This window comes from Microcaecilia unicolor, chromosome 2 (genome assembly GCF_901765095.1).
Source record: "Microcaecilia unicolor chromosome 2, aMicUni1.1, whole genome shotgun sequence".
Taxonomy (NCBI): Eukaryota; Metazoa; Chordata; class Amphibia; order Gymnophiona; family Siphonopidae; genus Microcaecilia; species Microcaecilia unicolor.
Genome location: NC_044032.1, coordinates 368,717,264 through 368,745,017, shown reverse-complemented (window position 1 = coordinate 368,745,017; position 27,754 = coordinate 368,717,264). Strand labels below are relative to the sequence as shown.

Genomic DNA, 27,754 nt, shown 5'->3' with positions numbered 1-27,754 from the left:
CAGGCTCATTTTCGAAAGAGAAGGGCATCGAAAAAATGACACAAAAGGCACATGGGCATCCCCGTGAAAGAAGGTTGCCCAAATCCAATAATCGAAACAGGGCCGTAAGGGCATCCTCAGCGCGAGGACGCCCATCTATGATCGTCCCCACGGGGGGCGTTATTGGCGCCGTTACGAGATGGGCACCCCCAGCGTATAACGGCGGGCCTAGTAAGATGGACGTCCTTCGGAAGTTCTGCAAGAAACATATCCTTGTTACTGTACTTTGCACTTACGAATATTCCTTATATTTCCCTTACCTGGATGTCCACAACTACATTCACTGTACTTGCGGAACAACCAGATACATCAGAGAAGTCCAAAGTGTAGTAATAAGGACGACTTTCTCGTAGAACCGCCAAAAGACCTTCAAATGACATGTTGGCAAGTACAGTGAATGTTGGCAACGACCTTTGGTGGTGCTGGAAGATGGGTGTCCTTTTTTACTATACTTTGGGCGTCCCTGATTTGGGCGTTTCACGCTGCGATAATGGAATGTCTAAGGACGTCCATACTATTTTTTCGATTATACCTACCTGATTTTGGCCAACTTTGCAAGGACGCCCTAATTCATACTTGGACGACCTTTCGAAAATGCCCCTCCACGTGGTTTATATTATCAGATGTCCTTGTCAAAAACTTTATGTTGGAAAGATTGTGAGAACATTCAAAACCAGGATCGCTGAACACAAATCATGTCTCAATTGTCAAAAGTTGCATGCTCCTATTGTGAGGCATTGTTTAAGTATGAAGCACAATATGGCTGATTTGAAATGTTTTGTTATAGACAAAACAGGCAAATGTAAGGGGTGGAAATTGGGGTAAAAAATTACATCAACTTGGGGAGAGATGGATCAATAGATTACAGACCATTGAACCGCAGGGTCTTAATGCTGTAGTTGAATGGCAGACATTTTTTTTTAAGTTCCTTATATACAACACTTACCGGAACTTCCGGGGCAGCATTCTCTACATTCAGAGATGACATTCCTTAACATGCAATTTGCTGTTTGAAGTCAATTCTATGTAAGTAATCACTGTTTTAAAACCTTTTGCTGTCTAAGAACTTTATATATGTATTTAAAGCTTTCACGTGGTCATTATTTATTTCTTTGTGTTTTAGATTTCATGAGCACATAATCGTTGCGCTGGTTTGCAGTGTTTTTCAGCTCTTCTGTCTGGCTTTTATATACACTGTGATGATGACGGCTCCGTTGAACTTAATAGCAACAGATTTGTTTCATAAGATATGTGTTCATGACTATTTGGGTATTTCTACATGAATGATATTGTAAAGTAATTGTGATTTTGCACTGAGAATTTGAATATGTCACAAGTTTACATACATACAAAATTGTCACAGTTTATATACAAAATTAAGGTGTTTTGACCGATGATGGTGGTATGGTTATGAAGTACCTCCATGGGCTCCTTATTTGGAACTATGAGAGCCATTTAGAGTACTTTAAGGAAACAGGCCTCTTTGTTTGCTACTAGTTCCTGCTCCAGTCTTATGACTTGCCTACTAACTTCAAATCAAAACCTGTTGCCATGGACCAAATCCAGTTCCATTCCAGCTCTTACTACCTGTAAGTTCCATATCCACGCTTCTGTCTACCACCAAGTGTGGCTCCTGACTCTTGAGGGTTCCTAGCCCAGTCTGAACATCCAAACCTAGATTTGGTCCCTCTTTAAGACCCCTTAATACCACAAAAGCAGTAACCTGAGAGTTTGCTAAAACTACTATTAATGTATGTAACTACTTATAAACAAAATGCTTCATGTTAATTATACATGAATTATTCTGTGCAATTCTTACTCTGAAACTGTCATTTCTCTTTATTTAACAGAATTTGGTACACTGCTCTTCATAAGTCACACAAAAAAATATCTTGAATCATTATAATCAAACACCTTAAAATTTTTTAAATGCTGAAGTTCTCATTGTAGAGAGCTGCATGGGAATGAGGATTGTGGGAAACCTGCAGTTCTGACTTCCGGTTTGCAGGATTCCCACAGGGATGGAAGAAGTTGCTGCGGGTTTCCTGTGGAAATGTAGTCAAAATCTCTGGTGACACCAGAATAAGGTTTGAAACACACAGAGAGGCTACTGGAATATCAGTCTGAGGCTTGGAACACTCATTGGTTGAATAGTGAATACTGCCCCCCCCCCCCCAAAAAAAAAAAAAAAAGAAAATCACATAAGTTGTTTCCAGGAAGGAAGCAGGGCTGTTAAGGTCAGGAGGAAATGGGGTAGAGGAAAGTTTGGGTAGTGTATTGAAGGAAGTATTTGTGGGTATGGTTGTGGATGGAAGAGATTAATTGTGGGGATGGGTGGGGATGGAATAGATCTTAGCAGAAACAGATGGGCATGGGTTAGATTCCAGTGGGGTCACGCGGGGTTGGATGCAATATCTGTCCTTGTGCAACTTTCTAATTCAATGGAAAAAATAAAATTTTTCAGAGCTGCACTCTGCGCATTAAGCAGCTAATGGGTGAATTAGCACATGGTATCTATTACCGGACAAGCGCAATAACTGCTAATGCAGTAGCATGACAATGCAATAATTGGTATGTTAACTGCATGTTATGTCAGGGGATGGGAACCAAGCGGATCATGGGTGGAGAAAGGTACTTATTGCATGTTAACTGGAACTTGTACAGTTAAGGGTTTGTTTACTGCCTCCTCAAAAGGAGATGCTATGTAGATCTGTGCTAACTGCAACCGGATATAACATGTGCTAATAAATATTTCTATGTAGTAACTGCAGAGGATATGCTGGGCATGCCCTCAACAATCATTGCACTGCCTTTGCACTTACCATATGTTAAGTGTTTATACTAACTGTGCTAGATGTGAATCAAAACCAAATCTGCTGCTGAAATTAGCCATTCGGTTTCAGCTGGAATCGAAACCGTCTTCCCCACCCGTAGACCCTCCTTGGGCCTACCTTCTAAAAGCCCTAGTGGTCTCTTTGGGACAGGAGCATCCCAAGTTGCTACTGCCCCCACTGGCTGCGTTGTAAAAATGACGGCCGCAGAAACTCACGGCCACCATTTTGGGATTGAAACCAGCATGGGCAGGAGAAATCCGCAGTTGCTCCTGCTCATGCCATTTAGAGGCCTTTTAGAAAGTAGGCCTGGAGAGGGCCTACAGATAGGAGGTAGTGGGGTGGCCTGGGATCTCCGTTGAGGGGAAGGGGGAAGGCTGGTGGGGGGGGGGGGGGGGGGGGAAGAGGAAGGCCAGTTTTGGTTTCCACCAAAAATGCACAAGCATTGTCAGCCAAACACCGAACCCGGATTTCAAGTCAGTTTCGGAGACAAATCCAAAACTGAAATTCGATCAGACTCTGAACCACATTTTATCAACAAAAATAATCATGCGTTAGTAAAGGGGCCCCTATACAACGGTCTGACTACAAAGGGTCTGCACCAGCTCCAACTGATTCAGAATGCTGCAGCAAGAATAGAAGGTTGCAAGCGATGTGACCACATCACACCATTTCTGCAAAAACTTCATTGGCTACCAGTACAATACAGGGCTAAATTTAAAATTCTATGTCTGATCTTCAAGGCCCTTAAAGGAAATGACCTCAAGCACCTGAAGAATAGTATGATCCTCTACACAATGCCAAGGACACTAAGGCCCTCTCAAGGACTATCACTAACCACACCCTCTCCAAAAGACATTACAGGATGTGATACCTGCAAGTGAGCCTTCTCCGGTATAGCCCCCACACTCTGGAATGCACTGCCTGAAAGGATCCGCTTAACACAAGACTATCTCTACTTCAGGAAGCAGGTGAAAGCTTGGCTCTTCAACCAGGCCTTTAATGGAAGAAGTAATTAACTTGATAGTCTCACACACAAATGGAGTGGCATCGTCTGCACATACTGCAGCAGGACATGTTTATCCACTACTACCCTAGCTGACATAATATTTAACCATCTCTCTGACCTCATGTGCAACTTTCTTTAAATTCGTCGCCTTGCTTTCTAACTCTTATTACTCTCTTACCTATCCATATGTTCCATCTTTGCTTATATCCTTCACTGTCAATTAAAATGTTCTATTACATATTGTGTTGACATTGTAAGTAGTATACTATCAGGCTTATTTTCGAAAGAGAAGGACGCCCATCTTTCGACACAAATTGGAAGATGGGCGTCCTTCTCAAAGGGTCACCCAAATCGGTATAATGGAAAGCCGATTTTGGGCGTCCTCAACTGCTTTCTGTTGTGGGGATGACCAAAGTTCATGGAGGCGTGTCGGAGGCGTAGAGAAGGCGGAACTGGGGCGTGCCTAACACATGGGCGTCCTCAACCCATAATGGAAAAAAAAGGGCGTCCCTGATGAGCATTTGGATGACTTTACCTGGTCCTGTTTTTCTTACGACCAAGGCACAAAAAGGTGCCCGAACTGACCAGATGACAACCGGAGAGAATCAGGGATGACCTCCCCTTACTCCCCCAGTGGTCACTAACCCCCAACCAACCCTCAAAAAATATCTTTAAAAATATTTTGTGCCAGCCTCAAATGTCATACTCAGCTGCATCACAGCAGTATGCAGGTCCCTGGAGCAGTTTTAGTGGGTGCAGTGCACTTCAGACAGGCGGACCCAGGCCCCCCCCCCTACCTGTTACACTTGTGGTGGTAAATGTGAGCCCTCCAAAACCCACTGTACCCACATCTAGATGCCCCCTTCACCCGTAAGGGCTATGGTAGTGGTGTACAGTTGTGGGTAGTGGGTTTTTGGGGGCTTAGCACACAAGGTAAGGGAGCTATGTACCTGGGAGCAATTTATGAAGTCCACTGCAGTGCCCCCTAGGGTGCCCGGTTGGTGTCCTGGCATGTCAGGGGAACCAGTGCACTACGAATGCTGGCTCCTCCCACGACCTCAGGGCTTGCATTTGGTCGTTTCTGAGATGGGCGTCCTTGATTTCCATTATCGCCGAAAATCAAGGACGACCATCTCTAAGGACAACCTAAATTTCAAGATTTGGGCGTCCCCGACTGTATTATCGAAATGAAAGATGGGCGTCCATCTTGTTTCGATAATACGAGTTTCCCCACCCCTCCGTCGGGACGTTTTGTGAGGACGTCGTCAACAAAACTTGGGCGTCCCTTTCGATTATGCCCCTCTTTGGTATGCCCATTTACACCTGCCAGCTCATAGCATAAATGGTTGTGCCTAAATTCTGGGACACCAATTCAGGTTTTCACTAGCATTCTATAATGGCATCTTGGTGCACAGATATTCTTATAGAATTGTCCACTCTGCACAAACCACTGGCATGCCTTACCAAAGGCCACCCTACTGTTTATCTTCCAGAATAAATGCTGCATATTAATGTGAGTTTGCATTATACTGTTCTTTTGAGAGCTTATAACAAGCAGCTAAAAAGCATAACATTCCATAATTTTACATATCTTTATGGCATGGTGATTACATAACAGTAACCAGAATTGAGGCCAATGTACTAAAATTCAAATTTCTTTTTGCAAAAGGGAAGAATTTCAATTACCCTGTTATTGACTGGATAAATGTAACATCAGGGCATGCTAGGCAGGTACGATTTCTTGACAAAATCAAGGCCTGCTTTATGGAACAGCTGGTCCAGAAACCAACAAGAGGGGGAACAATTCTAGACCTAGTCCTTAGTGCAGTGCGTTATCTGGTGCAGGATAAAATAGTGCTGGGACCTCTTGATAACAGTGATCATAACATGATCAGATTTGATATAAGCTCTGGAGTAAGTACACACGGGAAATCCAATACGTTACCATTTAAGTTTCAAAAAGGAGACTATGATAAAATGAGAAGAATGATGAAAATAAAACTCAGAGGAACAGTTGCAAAGGTCAAAAATTTACATCAGACATGGATGCTGTTCAAAAATACCATCCTGGAACCCAAACCAGATATATTCCATGTGTCATAAAAGGAGGAAGGAAGGCCAAAAGACAGCTGGCATGATTAAAAAGTGAGATGAACGAAGATATTAGAGCTAAAAGAAAATTCTTCAGAAAATGGAAGAAGGATCTGACTGAAAATAATAGGAAACAGATTAAGGAAGGGCAAGTCAAATGCAAAGTACTGATAAGGAAGGAAAGAGAAACTTTGAAATGATTGCATTGAAGGCAAAAACACATAGTAAAAACCTTTTTTAGTTATATTAGAAGCAAGAAGCCGGCAAAAGAATCAGTTGGACCACTAGATGACCAAGGGGTAAAAGGGGCACTCAAGGAAGACAAAGCCATAGTGGAGAGATTAAATGAATTATTTATTTTGGTCTTCATCGAGGAAGATGTGGGAGATATACCAATACCAGAATTGGTATTCAATGTTGACAAGTCAGAGAAACTGAAACAAATCTCTGTAAACCTGGAAGATGTAATGGGGCAATCTGACAAGCTGAACTGTAGCAAATCAAATGAACCGGATGGTATACGAATGATAGACATCCCAGAGAACTGATAGAATTGAAAAATAAACTTGCAGAGCTACTGTTAGTAATATGTAATTTATCTTTAAAATCAAGCATGGTACTGGAAGATTAGAGGGTGGCCAATATAATGCCTATTTTTTAAAAGGGTTCCAGAGGTGATCCAGGAAATTATAGACTGATGAGCCTGACGTCAGTGCCAGGCAAAATGGTGAAAACTATTATAAAGAACAAAATTACTGAGCATATACATAATCATTGATTAATGAGACAAAACCAACATGGATTTAGCCAGGGGAAATCTTGTCTCACTAATCTACTACCTTTCTTTGAAGGGGTGAATATGTGAGCCGGTCGATATTGTGTATCAGGATTTTCAAAAGGCATTTGACGAAGCAGCTCATGAAAGACTCCTGAGGAAATTAGAGAACAATGGGATAGTTGGTAATGTCCTATTCTGGATTAAAAACTAGATAGAAAATAGAGTAGGATTAAATGGTCAGTATTCTCAATGGAGAAGGGTAAGATAGTGGGATTCCCCAGGGGTCTGTTCTGGGACTGCCATTTTTTAAACATATTAATAAATGATCTAGATATGGGAATAGTTTTTGTGGTAATTAAATTTGCTGATGACACAAAGTTATTCAAAGTTGTTAAATCACAAGAGGATTGTGAAAACTTACCTTACGAGACTGGGCATCTAAAGGGCAGATGACATTTAATGTGAGCAAGTGCAAAGTGATGCATGTGAAAAAGAGAAACCCAAACTATAGCTACGTGATGCAAGGTTCCACATTAGGAGTCACCACCCAGGAAAAGGATCTAGGTGTCATTGTTGATACATTGAAACCCTCTGCTCAGTATGCAACGGCAGCTAAGAAAGCAAATAGAATGTTGGATATTATTAGAAAAGGAATGGAAAACAAAAATGAGAATGTTATAATGCCTTTGTATCGCTCCATGGTGTGACCACACCATGAATACTGTGTACAATTCTGGTCACCATATCTTAAGAAAGATATAATGGAATTAGAAAAGGTACAGAGAAGGGCGACGAAAATGATAAAGGGGATGGTATGAATTCTCTATGAGGAAAGGCTAAAGCGGACAGGGCTCTTCAGCTTGGAGAAGAGAGGATTGAGGGGATATATGATAGAGGTCTATAAAATAATGTGTGGAGTGGAACGGGTAGATGTGAATTGCTTGTTTACTCTTTCCAAAACTACTAGGACTAGCAGGCATGCAATGAAGCTACTAAGTAGTAAATTTAAAACAAATCGAAGAAAATATTTCTTCACTCAATGTTTAAACTCTGGAATTCGTTGCCAGAGAATGTGATAAAAGTAGTTAGCTTAGCAGGGTTTAAAACAGGTTTGATTAGTTAAAAAAAAAAGTCCATAAGCCATTATTAAGATGGACTTGGGAAAATCCACTCCTTATGTCTAGGATAAGCAGCATAAAATCTGTTTTACTGTTCTGGGATCTTGCCAGGTACTTGTGACCCAGATTGGTCACTGCTGGAAACAAGATACTGGGATTGATGGACCTTCGGTATGGCAACACTTATATTCTTAGAATGACACTATGACAGCAAACAAAAAAATGTCAAAAGGTTGGCCTTTTGCACATTTTTTGTGTACTACACCCTTTAACAAAAATAATTTGAAAACTGCAGCTCTGCAGAAAACTTTTGCATAGTTTTCTATCTGAAAAAGTAAGCTTAAATTAAAAAAAACTGCTGAGATGTAAAAGCTATAAAAAGCAGCTCATTATTTAACAGCTTTTGAAGAATAGCAGGGAAAAATATGTTCATTGGCCAGTTTTCATCTCATTGAGGTGTAATTGTCTTTTTTTTTTCTTTTTTTTTGGATCAGCACAATTATCAAATCATTGTTGGTTTAATCATGACTGTTGATAATTACTAACTGTTGGGCAGACTAGATGGTTCAGGTCTTTATCTGCCATCATTTACTATGTTCCTATGTAAGTTGTAAGTTTGCAATTCAGTTTACTAGCATGGGTAGTAAGACTTCAAGAAAAAAGCGTTGAAAACCTGTGGGAAATCCCACAAGTTAGTACAATGGTCCCATAATAAGCCATTGTTCCTTTGGAATGATTGCCACTGTCCTATCTGAAACTGGAGTTCTTTTTCTTGGCTTTTATGTTTTTAGCATGTAAGCCGCCTAGACTTGTTCCCCAGATGAGGCGGTACAGTAAATATGAAAGAAACAAACATTTCATCAATAAGATATATTCTAACATAAGAATACATTTAGAGGTCTATTTACTACACCACATTAAGATTTTGCAGTTAAGGAGGAGTAATCTTAATGGTTTATTCCCGGGAGAATTCTGCGCAAAATATTTGAAAATTCTGCACTATTTATTTATAGGGGTTCTTTTACTAAGCTGGAGTAAGTACTAACACATGCTTAACGCAAGTTAAAATTCTAGGCCTCAGATTCATGTTCAGGCATCCTACGGTAGCTTTTGCATGTGTGTGTGCTACCCACATGCTAAAAAATAGTTTTTATGTTTTAGCTCTGGGGGCAGAGAGTAGGCTTCTTCTGAACTAATGGGTTAGCACAGCTACAATGCTGCATGCTACCCGATTAGTGCGGGAGCCCTTACCTAATGCCACCCAAATAGGTGTTGGTAAGCGCCAACCCACTAATGGCCACATGCTAATAGAAAAATTAGCTCATGGCCATTATTGCTGAAATACAAAAATCGGCCATTTTCTGGTGGTACTAAAAGTGGGCTTGGCGTGGGGTAAAGACCCACACCGGGGCTAGTGCAGGACACTTTTTAGCGCTGCTTAGTAAAAGGGCCCCATTGTGTTTTTGTACAGAATTTCCCCATCCCAAAGCCTGAAATTCCCTCCTCCCATTTCTCTCCTCAAACTCCAGCCTCTGCAATTCCATCTCTCACTCCAACAGCAGTTTTTTCTCCCTATAACGCTCAGTAAGACCCATAGGAGACAACTTTTCAAAATTATTGGCTGAGCTAAACTCTATGGCAATTCCCTGGAGGAGTGGAGGAGTAGCCTAGTGGTTAGTGCAGCAGACTCTGATCCTGGGGAACCGGGTTCGATTCCTACTGCAGTTCCTTGTGACACTGGGCAAATCAATTAATCCTCCATTGCCCCAGGTACAAATAAGTCCTGTATATACTATGTAAACTGCTTTGAATGTAGTTACAAAAACCACAGAAAAGGCAGTATATCAAGCCCCATTCCCTTTCCCCTTATGCTGGACATAGTCAAAGAGTCTATTTAACATCAGGGGTACTCACAGTACCCACAGAGCTGGCTCCTACAAGTCTGACCCCAACATCTTCTCCCACATGCAGTGCCCAAATTCTCATTCTCCCTCCCTCCTAAGCACACACCCTTACCTCTTATTCTTTCTCCTGCCAGGCCTACATCCCCACCTCTCATTCCTTCTTCTCCTCTCCCCAGCTATCATTTATCCCTCATCCTCCCCATGGCACACCCTCAAGCTTGATTTCTCCCTACACTTGTGGCACACACTCAGCTTTGGCTGCCGTCTCTTCTATCCCCTTGGTGCATACCCAGATTTCTCTGCCCATTCCCATCACCACAGTATACCCTTAGCTTTTTCTGCTCCTTCTCAAAAATCCCAGTTGCACATTCTCAGCTTTTGTTGCTCCACCCCACCCAAACCCCAGAGCACACACACTCACCTTGCTCTGTTGCTCTGCTCCACTCATCCCTCTCTATGGAACATTCACCTTGCTCTGCCTCCCCTTCAACACTCCCCATGGCACACTCTCACCTTGCTCTGCCTCCCCTCTATGGCACATTTGCCTGGTTCTGCCCCCTCCCGCCCTCCCCTTGGCACATTCAACCTTTGCCACTCCCCCTCTCCCACCATCTCCATAGCACATTCACCTTTGTTTGCCTCCCAGCCACACCTTCCTCAATGGCACATTCACCTTCGTCGCTCCTCCCTTCACCACCTCCACAGCAGATTCACCTGTTTCCCCTTCCCCACCCACCCCAATGGCACATTCAACTTTGTTCGCTCCCCCTCCCACTAACTACATAACACATTCATCTGTTTGCCAATGGCATGTTCACCTTTGTATGCCCCCCACCCATCCCAATGGCACATTCACCTTTGTTTGACCCCCCCCCCCAGTCCAACCTTCTCCAATGGCACATTCACCTTTTTCTGCCTACCCCTCCCACCTCGTTGTACACTTGGAGCAAATGATGCCGGCTCTCCCTCTCCTCCACAGAGATTGGGGGGCAGAAGGATGGGAAGTGAACAGCTGCACATGGGGTCACTTCCTCCTCCTCTGCTGGCTTATATAAACAGTCTGGTCTATGCTTGCAGTGGAGGAAGAAGTGATCCAAAGTGCAGCAGTTCACTTCCTCCTCCTGCTAAGTAACATCTGAAGGAGGAGGAGACAGACCAGGGAGAGATCTGATGGTGGCAGCTCTGCAGAATTCTGCACGTTCTGCATTGCCAATCTGCACAGAATTCCCCCAGGAGCAATAGTTAGATCAACAGACTAGTAACCATGGAAGCCAGGGTTCAAATTCCATTGCCCTTGTCGTGATCTTGGACCAGGCTCTTAATCCTCCATTTCCTCGGGTATTAAAAAAAAAAATTGTAAGCCCTCCAGGGATATGGAAATCCATAGCATACACAAACATTGCTCACCTGAATAAGGTATGAGCTAACTCCAAAGAAAGAAACACACATTAACAGCAAAGGCTAATCCACAGCAGCTGCAAAACCTAAACAGTAACCAGGCACATTGAGGAAGGTAGTCATACTGCTAACATGGAGCAATGGTCCCTACTGCACATTAATAGTATGACCTCTAACACAGATAGAGATTAAGTACAACTCTGGAGGTGTAATAAACGGTTCTGCGTTATCTGCTCTTGGTAGTTAAAATATGTTAACTGTAGGGTAAATGTTCCACCCTTTTCCTGCCCCCTAATATGAATTTCTCCACTAGATATTTAATATCAACTGTTTTTTTTTAAATTTGTGTTAAAATCTACATTAAACACCTAGAGCCAGATTCTATAAATGCTGCCAAAAATTCAGTGCCATTAAAATTTGTTGTTCAACGCTATTCTATAAAGGGTGCTTCGGGATGAGCTCTCTTTATAGAACAGCATTGGACATGAGGATTTACTATTCTGTAACACTTGCCCCTGACCCGTCCATGCCAATCCCACGGCCACACCCCTTTTTGAGTTACACATCCAATTTAGGCACGCATTGTTACAGAATAGCATGTGGCCAGATCGGTACCAAAATCATAGTTAGTGTCAATTAAGTGCTTGTTAAGTCCAGTAATTAAATCATTGGAGCCCATTAAGTGATAATTTTGGGCACTGATCTTAGATCTGCACTCAAATTTGAGCAACCTTTATAGAATCAGGGGGCTAGTGCACTTTAGTAACAGACCCCAAAATGACTAAGTCCTCAATTACCTAGTTGTTGCATATAATACTAAATAACAACAAAACCAAATGTAAACAAACACTTTCTGACCTGTATGCGTCCGTATATGCTGAATGTAGTTGTTCTTTCTGTCAGAAAAGTATGAGCACTGTGAGCAAGTGTACACTTTCCTTGGGAAGTGATTCCGCAGATGTTTCTTCCAGTGATATTCACTGACTGTGGTATAGGTGCAGATAGTACACTTATAAACTCTCTCACTTTCTCCTGCTTTATTGTGGTGTTTTAAGTGAGCCAGGTAGTGGTCATATCTGTTTGTGTTGTATCCACACCTATTGCAGCGAATGGGTCCTTTGGAGAAATCGGCCTCTTCTGCTGTGCAAGTGTCAGATTCCTTTATCTGTGATTGCTTTTCTGCATCTTCCCCCACAATAAACTTCTTGGCACTGTGGACCTTGATGTGATGGACAAACTCCTTTTCAGACTCTGCCTCATACTGGCATGGCTTGCAACGAAATGGTTTACTCTTCAAACCTTTGCTTTTGTCATCTGCACTCTCTGGAGTCCCTGAGTCTTCCACCGGAACATCTTGCTGCGGGTTGCAATTACTGGGACTTTGAAATGTTTTTGTCGCTTCCTTCTGAGCCTCCCCTTTGGGAGCTTCTGAAAGTTCCCACTCCATGTATTCAAACCCATCAGAATCACTCTCCAGCTCCACTGAACCTTCCTCCTCCTCCTCCTCTTCTTTACCATCCAAAAGGCTGGTATAGCCAACAGTAGTCAGTTCTGCCATTTGTCTTTCTTCCTGAGCCTGATAATCACAGCCGCTGCCTCCAACCTCTCCATTCAAAGCAACATTGGCAAGCATTATCAGCTGAGGGGCTACCAGCTCAGCTTTGGAAATATCATGAAAACCATACATATCATTGGCAAGTGCCATCCCCATATTAGAATTTCCAGGAAATAGCGTGTTGCCTCCAGGCTGACCCAAAATCTGTGTAGCCATTATGGTAAATCTGAAAAGAAATAAAAAAAAAAACAAACACAAATATATCAAATAAAAGTATTCTACTTGTTGCTCATTCAAAACCTATAAAAAAAACCCCCAAAGAACTGAATCAAGTACAATTCATTGAAATATTGAATTTAAGCAATGACACGAAAATTGCTGAACCTATAGTGAAAATAAAGAAAAATTATAAAATAATGTATTTAAAATCCAGGATTTGGTATTCTACTCCTGTCCTATACACTACCTAATGAGTTTCACTAGGGATGGGCCCTCTTTGTTCCTCTAGGAATCATGCTGGGATGGATTTCCAGACACTACCTTTTTTTTTTTACTATCCCTAGACCTGCTTTTTGGCATCCTCATTATTTTTTTTTAGATCACTGAAAGTACACAAGTAGTTTCCCAGGAACAATAAAAACGTTCCAATTGTAAAGGACTTTTCTTTTTAAAGTTCACACTGCCTCATTTATTTTGGCATTTCCATAGCACCCTAAACCAAGAAGCTCCACAACAAATTAGATCCTCACACTAAAGAGCATGAGAAAATAAAATGACTTGCCTAGGGTCTCACAGCAAGCATAAAAGGCACATAAAAAAAATTTAAAGTCCCCAGGTTCTCGGTTCAATACGCCAACTAGAGACAGAAACTGTCCTTCAAAATTAAAAAATAGAAATAATAATTTAACTGTTTAAGGATTCTGCAAGAACAGAAGAAAAACCATGCTGAGTCAGACTGAGCCAGGCGTTTCCTTTCGGACAGTGGCCAGTCCAGGTCACAACAAACTAGGAACTCCCAAAAAGTAGATGAACTTTCTTTAGCTCATTTTCAGTCTACCCCTGCTGAGTCACCTTGACCGCGTCCTCTAGCATTAGATTCCAGGCTAGGTAACAAATTCTGCAGCTTGTTTAGCTGCACACAAATGATGATTTAGATCTCTGCCAGCCTGAAAGCCCTAGTTGAGATGGCACAACATAAGAGTCAGGAAATCACCGTGCAAAACTGTGGCTACTAGTCAATTAAATAAAGTATTTAAAGATCTATTCCAAGCAACATCCCACCCCCCAAAAGCATCAGACTAGTCTGTTTTAATGATTTGATTAAAACTAATCTGCACAGAAATATACACAAAAATGATCATAGAAAATAAAGCATTTTCTGTTAACTTTTATTCCTTAAACTGATTAAGCTATAATGTTTTGGAAAAAAAATGTTTTTCATAGAAAAACATCATTGTTAACCACTGGCCTTCAAGAATAAAGTACAGTCAAAACTATTTTCACTTATGGAGTATACATATATTCAATATTTTAAGGAAAATACCGTTCTATTATGTTTGTAATCAATTAGGGACCCTTTTACTAAAGGGTGTTAAACACTACCGGGTAAATTCAAGAAATGGTACTAAAATAATGCGCACCAATCGTGAATTCTATAACAGCAGTTCCACGTGGAACCACTGTTACAGAATACTAGTTTAAGGGGCCTTTTTACCAAATGGCAGTAATAGGTAGCCAGCAGTGGCTTTGGCGCATTACATTGCCGTGCGCCGAGGCTACCTGTTACTGCCGCTGGTAAAAAGGCCTTTTTTTTTTTAAAGGGCAAGTAAATGGCCATGTGTTAATTAAAAAAAATTGCTATTTGGCCATTTACTGCTGGAGCCCTTACCTCCTCCAGCAGTAACCCAGTGGCGCTAGAAAATAAAAAGGTTATTTTCTAACGCCAGAAATGGCGTGCGGGAGACCCAGAACTACTGCCGGGCTCCTGAGCAAGCCTAGCAGTAGGACCGATTGGCCGCACACCAAGCTGGCAGTAGCCCTACCACCCTTTAGTAAAAGGGCCCTTGTCTGCATTTTAGTTGTGAGCATTTATGCCAGCTCAAAGGCTAGTTTAAATGCTCACTCCTAAGTGCTGGCAGTTAGGCACATAAATGACAGTATTCTATGACATCATGCTTAATTGTTTGATACGCCCCAAACCTGCTCATTCCCCTCCCCAGGTCCACACCCCTTTTGGAGGTGCAGTGGTGTAGGAAAGGGAGGGCGGGAGGGGCGGTCCACGCCGCTGGGGGGTGTCGGCTCCACTGGTTCCCTGCTCCCTCTGCCCCAGGAACAGGTTACTTCCTGTTCCGGGGCAGAGAGCGCAGGGAACCAGTGGAGCCGACACAGCTCCCAGCGACGTACACTCGGGGCGGACCGGCCCTCCCGCCCGCTCCCTTTCCTACGCGCGCGACTGGTAAGAATGCACGCCGAGGGGGGGGTGTGCCGTGCTGCACCCGGGGGGGGGGGGGGGTTGCACAGTGGCGAACTGCCCCGGGTGGCAGCCGCCCTCGCTACGGCACTGTGGAGGTGTGAATCATAGCAATCAGGCACTCAAGTTCATAGAACAGGGGTGTAAGTCAGTTATGTGCATAACTACAAATCATTGTCAATTAGAGCTTAAGGCCAATTAACTGCCAATTTAGCGCTAATTAGCAAATGAATTTACACACATAACTGACCCTATTCTATAACTGCGCACCCAAATGCGTGTCTAACTTTTGGCACCATTTATAGAATTTGGCGGTTAACGTGCTTGCTGACAGGAGACCGCATTAAAACATCTTGTGGTATTTTGCTCGTTTGCATATTCTAACCTGCACATTAGTTATTTAGAAAAAAATATTTGGGGGAGTATGTCACAGGCAGAGAGTAGGTGTTCCTGCATTATCTATCAAGTGTATTATGATTAGTGTGTGCAACTGGATACTGTAGAGATAATGTGGGAGCATTTAGCACCTCCTAAATAGGGGACATTAGTGCACCACCTGCAAAAAAAAAAAAAAAAGTCCTAAAAAAAGTATCACGTTGAATCTGGATTTAGCACCCTGGAAAGTCCCGCATTAAGCCCAGATTTTACTGCACTTTAGTAAAAGGGCTCCTTGTTGACGATGCACACTATACTGAGTTTATTATAAAGGGACACTTAAAATGGAAATAAATAAAGAGGCAGTGATTCCTATGTCTAATAGCTATAGGAATGATCAGACCAGTAATCCTATCAATCTTTAATTAACAACCTGGGGCACAGAAGTAAACAGAACATGAAGTTGAAGTCTACCTGCTTTATCGAATTAAAAAAAAAAAACAGAACAAAAAAAAAAAAATCATCAACGGTGTCCAGACCTCCAAATGAAAAGCGCTCGCAGGAACAAAGTAAGGTTCAACGAGCAACTGTCTGCAACATTCCTGTGTGTGGCACCCACTGCTACTGCCTCTGCATTCCTCAAACAGGCATGCGGCCATTTTCTCAAATAGCAAACACAAAGCAGTGCTCAGCAAGCCATAGCGATCTCCTCCCAATCCTCTCCTGCCATACTTCACTATATTCAAAGTAAAACCTGGATCCAGGTCGTAAAGTGAAAATAGACCAAAAACAAAACAAAAACAACCCGACGGCGCCCTATTTTCAGACTTAACTTTCAAGTCCCCTCCTCCAAATATCCCCCCTCCACGACGTTGCAGTTGAGTTGGTGTGCGTGAGACGTCATGCTGAGCCCCAACTATCAAAGTTTTAATGGCCTTCCTATTTTCACTTCATCAACTCTTTTATTTGCCCCAAACTGCCTCCAACTCTGAACTCTTCTACTGTGTTTGCTTTTTGTTCTGATTTGCTCTACTAGAAGAGGGCATATCAACTTTTTTGATAAACAAACATTAAAGTGCAAGGATTGGAAGGGAGGAGACGATAAAGACCTAGTAGAGAATTTGACTTCTCTCTCCCCTACTAATTGCATTTACTTCATATCGAATTGCAAAGAACATTCTTTTTTTTTTTTTGGGTGGGGGGGTGGTGAAGAGTAGAAGAAACGCGGCTCAGCGCAAGGTCAAACAGTGCAAGTCAGCAGCACCCGAGGGAAGAGAAAATCCCTCCTACAGCCTCGGCCCGGAGAGAGAGAATTAATCACTGTTTTCAATTTCAACCCCTCCCCACGGCCTCTCCTTCTCCGTTTTCAGGAGAGTGGTCGGGGGGGGGGGGGGGGGGGGGGAAGAGGAGGAAGGTGACTCGCGCCCGAGGCACCGCAGAGAGGAATAAGCCGCTGTCCAGCTCATACAAGCTCTGCCCCTCCCTGCTGGTGGAGAGACACTCGCACACCCCGAGCCTGGGCCGGAAATCAGCGACACGGAGCGAGGAGAAAGTTTTTCACGAGTTTCAGGACTGCGGAGAGAGGATCAGCTCCCCTCTCCCAGGCACAGAGGAGACGGCCGCCCTTCTCCCAGCTGCTCCACCGGGAAGCGGGGACTGCAACCCAGACTTTGCGCCTCTGCCCCTCCCCCATCTCCCCTTAGCCTTGGTGCTGATCCTGCGCCGCCCGCCAGCCCAATCCCGCTCCCCTCCCCCATTCCCTCCCCGGGGACTGGCAGAGCAGCCCTGGACAGCGCCTCTCGCTCTTTCTCTGTCTACCCACTGACCACTCGCTCGCTCTACACAGCCCCAGACCCACCTAATAACTACCGAGAGTGGAGGAAAAAAAGAAGACAGTCACCCCGCTAGGTTGGGGGGGTGGGGAGGGAAGCGGACGAAGACTTACCGCCGCGCGCACGTTAGCGGCTCCTTAAAATGGCTATTGTGATGAACGCCGCTGCAGAGGATTCCGTGCTTGGCACGCGTGCGCGCAGGGAGGGGGGGTGCGTTTACTACCGGACCCCTCGCGCTCGTTCTCCCTTGGCGGCGGCAGGCAGCCGAGCCCGCATTCCAACACAGACCTCAGACACCAGTTGCCCTGCCCCCTAAGTTCCGACCAACCAATGGCAAGCGCCGCCCCTCTCTATCTCAGCAAACGAAACGCATGCAAGAGGTTCGATTTGTGCGCGTTCTCGCGCACATTCCCTCACTCGCTTCCAGCACGGCTAACGTGTCTGTTATACAGTAAAGGGGAGGGGGGTCAGTATGCGCGCGCCCATCCACTTCCCGTCTATAATAACCACTAGCTACCGACTACGGCTCATTTTTGCCTTTCACACGCCTTGTGTATGTCTAACTTAAGCAACGCGCACGTCCCGATGCAACTTCAAGCTGCTGTTCTGTTAGCATAGCATTCTGCATTTCTGCTTTGCGAGCTCTCCGAGGTGGGGGACTGGGGGGGGCGGTGGTGGCACCATCTCCACCCACTCCTGCTCTCGCGCTCCCTGTCGTGCCCTGTCCTGCCCAGCTAAAAGGCTGGAACTGGAAGCATCCTTCGCAGACACGCCTCCCCCCCTCCATCTCCACCCTGCCCTGCTCACGGCACTACTGAGCTGAGAGAGGAGGAGGTGCCCCTGCTCTGGTGAAAAAGAAATGCAGTCAGTAGAGCAGGAGCTGTCCAGAGCCTCCCTGGCTTAGCAACTTCCTGTGAAGGACACTTTAAACATAGAAACATGTAGGCAGATAACGACCATTTGGCCTATGCAGTTTGTCCATCCATGCCATCTATTCTCCCTATCACTCCTTTAGAGATCTTATGTACTAGTCCCAAGCTCTCCTGAATTTAGATACCGTTTTTGTCTCCACCGTTTACACCAGTAGGCCTTTCCACAAAATCATCACCCTTTCCATGAAGAAGTATTTCCTCAGATTACTTCTGAGTCTACTACTACTACTCAACATTTCTAAAGCGCTACCAGACTTACGCAGCGCTGTACAGTCAAACACGAACAGAGACAGTCCCGTCTATCCCCTTTCACCTTCATCCTAGGTCCCCTCATTCTACAGCTTCCTTTCAATTGAAAGAGAATCTCCTTTGCATTTATGCTGTGTAAATATTTAAATGTCTCTATCATATCTCTCCTCTCCCGCCTTTCTTTCAAAGTATACATATTGATATCTTTAAGTCTGACCCCCATATGCTTTATGATGAAGATCACTTAGCATTTTTGTCGCTGCCCTCTGAACCAATTCCATCCTATTTATATCTTTTAGAAGGTGTGGGCTTCGGAATTATTAATATACAAGTTGGAAATGTATTAGATCAAACAATAAGTCCTAAAACCTAAAGAGTTCTTCCATGTATTATCCTTCAATTATTACATGTGCAAACTTCACCTAATTGCGTCAAAACCAATTGTCCAGTTGGCAAATGTAATATAATCTCTAACATGGAAGTCCATGAATCCACTCTTCAAAGATCAGTAAGTTATTATAAAGCATCTCTAGTCCATAAAATATTTTCCAGCTCTTGAAAGTGTCTTTGATCTTTAAGATATTCTCCAACTGAACACAAATTTGTGTTTTGCCACAAGGGCGTCCTCAGGAGCTGTCAACCTGTACACATAAAATCATCAATTTATAAAATATAACAACACTAATACATAAAAAGAAATGTTTTCATTATAGTAAGTTAACTCACCAAATAACAAGAAATTCAACATTTGTAGCAGGACATAACTTGAAGACCTCCAAGTATTCCTTCTGTTTGACCGACCTCAGAAAATGCTAACGCAAGCATATTGACAAGGGATGTTACCCAATTTATACTGGAGAAACCTTTAAATTAGTCAATTAACTTATAGTTTCCCATTCTATTTCCTGATTAAGCCCATAAGGCTCAACTGTGTTTAAAGAGTAGATCAGCTTTTGTTCCATATGGTGTAACCTTTGGGGTGTATTACCTCCCTGACGCTCACACACCTGATAAAGAACTATAAAACGTAGTGTTTCTAATTGATGACCTGCCTCTACCCAAAGAGAAACAAGCAAATATTAACTTTAACATATAATGCTACTCCTCTCCTTCCTACCCTGCCTTCCTGAACAGATTTTAGCCTGGTATAACTGTGAGCCATGGCTCTGTGATTGTCACTAAATCTCAATCAGACTCTTCCACCACAGCCTCAAGATCTAAAACCTTATTTCCCATACCTCGAAAATTAGTATATACTGCTTTCTAGACATTGCCCCCTTTCCCCATTTGTGTAGAGATATTTTATGTTTCACTTACCTGAGGGCTTGTAATACTTACCTGGGGGCTTTGATTGCCCTGCCCCAACTATTCTAGTTTAAAGCCTTCTTCTGTAGGTTAACCAATCAGCTGCTGAAAACACTTGTTCACTTCTTTGCTAGATGGATACCATCTCTCCTCAGCAGCCCTCAGAAAAGCATCCCATGGTCTTGACAACCACTTCTTCCTGACAACCACTCAAACTAAAAAAAAAAAAAGGAGGTACTTTTACCAGCAGGGAGGACGGAAGTCTTCAAATAGCCCTTTTACCCAGATTATTCATAGTTGGGGGTCTAAGGAGCCTAAAAGATAATTTGAGGGGGTGGGGTGTGACATTGTAGCTTGGTCTAGGGTGCCTAATGCCCTCGCACTGGTCCTGGCTTCAGCTGAAGGAAGGACTTCCAACTTATTGGAAAGCAGGTTCACCCTTTGGCTACAAACAGATCATCTGTAAGCTTAAAATAATTCCTAAAACTGAAACTTATGACATTCTCTGAACATAAAGCAAAGTGACCCTTGTTGAAGCAGCATTAAAAGAGGATTCTCGGAAATTAGATAACAAGTTATCAGTGGACTCAAAGGAGTCCATCCACCACCCTCACTCCCAGTCCCCGTTCTTCTCCCCAATGGTAGATGGTACATTGTGCAAACCCCAATCTCTTCAAGTTTAGTTTATTTCAAATTACACTGTAAATACAGTTTCCACAGTTCTAAGGGGACCAAAAGCAGAAAATATAAGACTTAGATTCATATTTCTATTTACGTTCTCCATAGACTCTCTCTTGTTACACAAAGGAAGACAACCTTTAACATACAGTAGGCCACTCCTGTCACCACCTAGTTTCCCATAGTTGCCACTTGTTCTAGGTGTACTAATCTATCATCACACTCCCCCACTTTGGCTACTGCCTGCTTTGTGAACTCTGAACTATCAAGTCCCAGACAATATTTTTCTTTCAAACTGTTGCCTCCCAAATGTCCTCCAAAAATATCATCTAGATAATGTGTTATGAGTTATTCAATCCTTCAGATGTTCCCCAGTTTATTTTAAGAAAAGCGAATATTTCTTCTTCCACCAACAAAAGCATTAAGTATTAACTTCCAAATCTATAAAAGGCCCAAAAGAGAGCTTGTCAAATTGTACCTTTTTATTTCTATGGTTAAGAAATGTCCTCCAAAAGCTCAGCATGCTCGTGTATCAGTCAATGAAGTTTTGCTCCATATGAAATTTCACTTTTCCCATTTGTATTTTAAATCCATATAAACAAGAAAACAGAGACAGCCCTCAATGCCTAGAGCAGGTGTTAAATTACATCCTTTGCATTTTGGAAAGTTAGGTTCTTTCCATACAATGCTGAAATAAATCAACTGTGTACATACTAAATTCAGTAACCATTCCTAAATGCATTTTACATTGAACTATCTCTGCTGCCTCAATAATTTATGATTGTGATGTGATTATCTCCATATTTGTATGGCTTTTAAAACATGAATCAGATCCAGTGGGGTGTAATTCTATAACTTTGTGCCTATAAAAAAATGTAATAAATAATTAGGTGTCATGAGTGTGCCTGGTAGGATCCTATTCTATATAGGAAAGCATAGTAAAGGCTCCTTTTAAAAAGCTGCGCTAATGATTTCAATACGGCAAATGCAACAAAGGTGTGGGATACCCTGAATGAACTTCTGAGTCTAGACACTCGACTGTCCATCCCCATCAAATGTTATCATGGGCAGTTGAGGGAAGGATTGACAGCCATAAGATACGATGTGCTTGCACAGAAATGGTCTGCAGAGTTGTTGTCTGTTGTCTGGGGCTCACAGGTCAAAGCCAGCCTACTTACTATCCATTCCTATACAGTAAGCGCAACCCATTGGGAGCTCCAATTTAAATTTCTTTTACGCTTTTACATATTGTGACAAGGCAAGCCCCAGAGACTCCCCAGTGACGCAGTTGAGCCCAGAACTACAGGTCTCAGAAGTCCTTGCAAGGATGAGTGAGGAGAGTAGTCCTAAAAAGATGGATTCCCAGTCCCAGCAGGGGGAGCAATGGCTCGAGGCAGGGTGAGCCTGTTACTCCCTTCCCCACTAGAGGGCGAGAGAAGGATGAAGCTCAGTTTCCCCTGGCTTCACCATCAGTATATAATTCCCCCCAGCTGTGAGAAGGGGAGAGCAGATTTCCTGGAGGCTCTCAGTCACCAGGAGAGAGGGAAGACGAATGGAGAGAGAGATTCCATGGAGTATGTGGAGGAAGGAAGTAGCCTGCCACTAGGGCTGCCTAAGGGAGAGGAGCCAGCTACCATGGAGTGAGAGAATTCAAAGGTTACCCTGCCCAGCACTTGAAGGCAGTGGAGGAGGCCACACAGGGTGTGGTGCTGAGAGGTGGGAGAAACTGCCAACCCTGCTCCTTGCAGGGTTCCCTCTGTGCTGTGAATAGAAATCAAACAAAATAAAACATGGAAAAGAAAATAAGATGATACCTTTTTTATTGGACATAACTTAATACATTTCTTGATTAGTATTCGAAGGTTGCCCTTCTTCGTCAGATCGGAAATAAGCAAATGTGGTAGCAGATAGTATATATAAGAGAAACATCAAAGCATTACTTTGACAGTCTGACAGAGTGGGAGGGTGGGGGTATGTATGGGGACATCAAAGCATTTCATTGATATTCTAACAGGATGGGTGTTGGTAGGTGAGAGGAGGGTAATAAACAGAGAAATACAACTTTATGGTTTATAATGGGTTAGAAAACCCAGATCCTTATTAAGTCCTGTCTGTTGGGTGTTAAAATATTCAATCATTCTTATTTCAAAGGTCTTACGTTCCTGTATTGTTTTAAAATTACCTTTCAGTATTCTTACTGTGAAATCACTGGTGTAGTGTTCTGGTCTTGTAAAGTGTTGGCCCACAGGGGTGGGGGCTTGACTGGCACTGGCTATTTTCATGTGATGTCTGTGCAGATTGAATCTTGTCTTAAGCATCTGGCCTGTTTCTCCAATATAGCATCCTTCGTTACATTTTTTACACTGAATGATATATACCACATTGGAAGATGAGCATGTAAAATAGTCCTTTATGTTGAATATTTTTCCCTTGTGAATGACTGTGGGGTCTTGTGAAATGTTTTGGCAAAGCTTGCAGCTGGATGTGTTACAGGGAAACGTGCCCTTTTCTTTTTCAGTCTGTGTTGGGAGTTTACTTCCGACAGCCACCAAACTTAAAACACAAGCTGATCAGAAGTAAACTCCCAACACAGACTGAAAAAGAAAAGGGCACGTTTCCCTGTAACACATCCAACTGCAAGCTTTGCCAAAACATTTCACAAGACCCCACAGTCATTCACAAGGGAATGTGGTATATATCATTCAGTGTAAAAAATGTAACGAAGGATGCTATATTGGAGAAACAGGCCAGATGCTTAAGACAAGATTCAATCTGCACAGACATCACATGAAAATAGCCAGTGCCAGTCAAGCCCCCACCCCTGTAGGCCAACACTTTACAAGACCAGAACACTGCACCAGTGATTTCACAGTAAGAATACTGAAAGGTAATTTTAAAACAATACAGGAATGTAAGACCTTTGAAATAAAAATGATTGAATATTTTAACACCCAACAGACAGGACTTAATAAGAATCTGGGTTTTCTAACCCATTATAAACCATAAAGTTGTATTTCTCTGTTTATTTCTCTGTTTATTACCCTCCTCTCACCTACCAACACCCATCCTGTTAGAATATCAATGAAATGCTTTGATGTCCCCATGCATACCCCCACCCTCCCACTCTGTCAGACTGTCAAAGTAATGCTTTGATGTTTCTCTTATATACAGTGGTGGAAATAAGTATTTGATCCCTTGCTGATTTTGTAAGTTTGCCCACTGACAAAGACATGAGCAGCCCATAATTGAAGGGTAGGTTATTGGTAACAGTGAGAGATAGCACATCACAAATTAAATCCGGAAAACCACATTGTGGAAAGTATATGAATTTATTTGCATTCTGCAGAGGGAAATAAGTATTTGATCCCCCACCAACCAGTAAGAGATCTGGCCCCTACAGACCAGGTAGATGCTCCAAATCAACTCGTTACCTGCATGACAGACAGCTGTCGGCAATGGTCACCTGTATGAAAGACACCTGTCCACAGACTCAGTGAATCAGTCAGACTCTAACCTCTACAAAATGGCCAAGAGCAAGGAGCTGTCTAAGGATGTCAGGGACAAGATCATACACCTGCACAAGGCTGGAATGGGCTACAAAACCATCAGTAAGACGCTGGGCGAGAAGGAGACAACTGTTGGTGCCATAGTAAGAAAATGGAAGAAGTACAAAATGACTGTCAATCGACAAAGATCTGGGGCTCCACGCAAAATCTCACCTCGTGGGGTATCCTTGATCATGAGGAAGGTTAGAAATCAGCCTACAACTACAAGGGGAGAACTTGTCAATGATCTCAAGGCAGCTGGGACCACTGTCACCACAAAAACCATTGGTAACACATTACGACATAACGGATTGCAATCCTGCAGTGCCCGCAAGGTCCCCCTGCTCCGGAAGGCACATGTGACGGCCCGTCTGAAGTTTGCCAGTGAACACCTGGATGATGCCGAGAGTGATTGGGAGAAGGTGCTGTGGTCAGATGAGACAAAAATTGAGCTCTTTGGCATGAACTCAACTCGCCGTGTTTGGAGGAAGAGAAATGCTGCCTATGACCCAAAGAACACCGTCCCCACTGTCAAGCATGGAGGTGGAAATGTTATGTTTTGGGGGTGTTTCTCTGCTAAGGGCACAGGACTACTTCACCGCATCAATGGGAGAATGGATGGGGCCATGTACCGTACAATTCTGAGTGACAACCTCCTTCCCTCCGCCAGGGCCTTAAAAATGGGTCGTGGCTGGGTCTTCCAGCACGACAATGACCCAAAACATACAGCCAAGGCAACAAAGGAGTGGCTCAGGAAGAAGCACATTAGGGTCATGGAGTGGCCTAGCCAGTCACCAGACCTTAATCCCATTGAAAACTTATGGAGGGAGCTGAAGCTGCGAGTTGCCAAGCGACAGCCCAGAACTCTTAATGATTTAGAGATGATCTGCAAAGAGGAGTGGACCAAAATTCCTCCTGACATGTGTGCAAACCTCATCATCAACTACAGAAGACATCTGACCGCTGTGCTTGCCAACAAGGGTTTTGCCACCAAGTATTAGGTCTTGTTTGCCAGAGGGATTAAATACTTATTTCCCTCTGCAGAATGCAAATAAATTCATATACTTTCCACAATGTGATTTTCCGGATTTAATTTGTGATGTGCTATCTCTCACTGTTACCAATAACCTACCCTTCAATTATGGGCTGCTCATGTCTTTGTCAGTGGGCAAACTTACAAAATCAGCAAGGGATCAAATACTTATTTCCACCACTGTATACTATCTGCTACCACATTTGCTTATTTCTGATCTGACGAAGAAGGGCAACCTTCGAAAGCTAATCAAGAAATGTATTAAGTTATGTCCAATAAAAAAGGTATCATCTTATTTTCTTTTCCATGTTTTATTTTGTTTGATTTCTATTGTTAACCTTTAAGAGTGGACTAACACGGAGGCTACCACACCTCTCTACTCTGTGCTGTGAAAAGGCAGGTGATTTGTGGTATTGGTTTGATGTGCAAAGACTGTCAATGAAGATTTGTTCTGAACTGTTGTGCTATATTGGAAGTGTGCTGAACTCTTACTAAACCCTTCTGAAGGAGGGGGAAGGGAAAGCTAATGCCCTAATAGAAGACATGAGGGTTTGCTGAGGGATTTTGGGACCTGAACTGTACCTTTTTTTCTTTTGAAGATTATCTTATGAGGACTGTACCTTTTTCTTTTGAAGACTATATTAAGAGGGCTGTACCTTTTGTTTTGAAGAATATATTATGATTTCTGGTATGAAATTGCCTTGATAATAAAATACTTTGGCCCTGAGTCCCAGTATCAGCAGCATTCTGTCCTGGAACCCTGGGAGCCCCGCAAGCTTGCTGGCTCCACCCAAGAGGAGGAAGCGGACACCCCACCCCTTTACAATATCTCCACACAGAGCCTATAGGTCCACATTACGCCCTACGGATGATTGTCCTAAATGTGCAGGTGAGGGTGCGCACTTGGGCCACATATTCTGGAGTTGATCCCCAGTATACTATTTTTGGGCACTGCTCCGTGCGCATGTATCTAGCTTTTGGCACACTGCTTGGAAAACCATCCCCTTATTATTGTTTGACGTCTTTATTTCAAGGGGCCCTGCGCCTGCAGGTATGAAAGCCTTTCTGCGATGAGTAGTATTGATAGGTAAAAAGGTTATCCTTAGCTGCTGGCTTACACCTGATGCACCAACACTAGTGCAATGACGTGCATTAATGATTGACTTAGTCGCTTGAGCGTAGAGACATACAAGGTGATCCGTTTATACAGATGTGGACACCCTTCTGGGACACTTTGACTCCCCTGGCTTGAAGTAGAGTGCTGAATGGCTGAGGACACGTGGAGGGGCATGATCGAACGGGGCGCCCAAGTTTTCCTGAGGGCGTCCTTGCAGGATGTCCCCGCGAAGGGGTGAGGAAACCCATATTATTGAAACAAGATGGGCGTTCATCTTTTGTTTCGATAATACGGTCGGGGACGCCCAAATCTCAACATTTAGGTCGGCCTTAGAGATGGTCGACATAAATGTTGAGATGGTCGTCCCCGGTTTTCGGCGATAATGGAAACCGAGGATGCCCATCTCAAAAACGACCAAATTCAACTCATTTGGTCATGGGAGGAGCCAGCATTCGTAGTGCACTGGTCCCCCTGACATGCCAGGACACCAACCGAGCACCCTAGGGGGCACTGCAGTGGACTAACTGATGCACTAACTGAATGGAAAAGCCCTTCCCTTACCGATCCCTTAGCGATTCGGAAAGGAACGGGCATACATGAAGGAAATCGCATGCAAATGAGCTGCTCGCTGTTAGCTCATTTGCACACGATTTCCTTCCTAAGGAGGGGAAGCCAGTGCAAAGCAGCCAAGCATTATGGGTGGCTGCTCTGTGCATGCCAAAGACGGCTTCATACACGCAGACAAGCTGCGGGTATAATAGCCGTCTACAACCTTAAAAAAAACACAAGTCCAGGTGAAAACATCCAAGTGCTCGTCAGGGACGTCATGCCTCTGACGGGGCAGTTGAGGACGTCCAAAATGTGGATGTTTCTGTGAGAAGGATGTCCCTGCCTTTGACACCCCTTTTATTTATTTATTTATTTGGATTTTGGATCACAAGCAGCAGCAGTGGGATTTGAACCACCCATCTCTGGGTTGTAAGACCAGTGCTCTAACCACTAGGCCACTCCTCCATGCCCTTGAAATTTGGCCATCCCTGTTGGGGGGGGGGGGGGTGGCAGTTCAGGACATCCACACCTTCGCTATACCTCCACTGACACACACACAACTCCCCCCCCCCCCCGGGACCTGCATACTGCTGCGATGGACCTTAGTATGATATTTTTTTCAGGGTGGGGGTTAGTCACCACTGAGGGAGTCAGGGGAGGTCATCCCCGATTCCCTCCGGTGGTCATCTGGTCAGTTCGGGCACCTTTTTGAGGCTTGGTTGTAAGAAAAAAATGGACCAAGTAAAGTCGGCCAAGTGCTTGTCAGGGACGCCCTTCTTTTTTCCATTATCGCTCGAGGATGCCCATCTGTTAGGCACGCCCCAGTCCCGCCTCCTACATGCCCCCGGGAACTTTGGTCGTCCCTGCGATGGGAAACAGTTGAGGACACCCAAAATCGGCTTTTGATTATGCTGATTTGGGCGACCCTGAAAGAAGGACGCCCATC

The 27,754-nt window shown here is 43.6% G+C and overlaps 1 protein-coding gene across 1 annotated transcript in view; it reads right to left on the bottom strand.

Annotated features, from left to right (window-relative positions):
* REST (RE1 silencing transcription factor) overlaps positions 1 to 17,665 on the bottom strand; it is a 40,738-nt gene extending 23,073 nt beyond the window's left edge. Inside the window, exons 1-2 of the mRNA XM_030194560.1 lie at positions 17,514 to 17,665; positions 12,027 to 12,949 (exon numbers count right to left, since the gene is read on the bottom strand). Of these exons, the coding sequence (XP_030050420.1) occupies positions 12,027 to 12,939 (913 nt within the window). The 5' untranslated portion in view covers positions 12,940 to 12,949; positions 17,514 to 17,665. The remainder of the gene's footprint in view (positions 1 to 12,026; positions 12,950 to 17,513) is intronic.
* Positions 17,666 to 27,754: the final 10,089 nt, after the last annotated feature.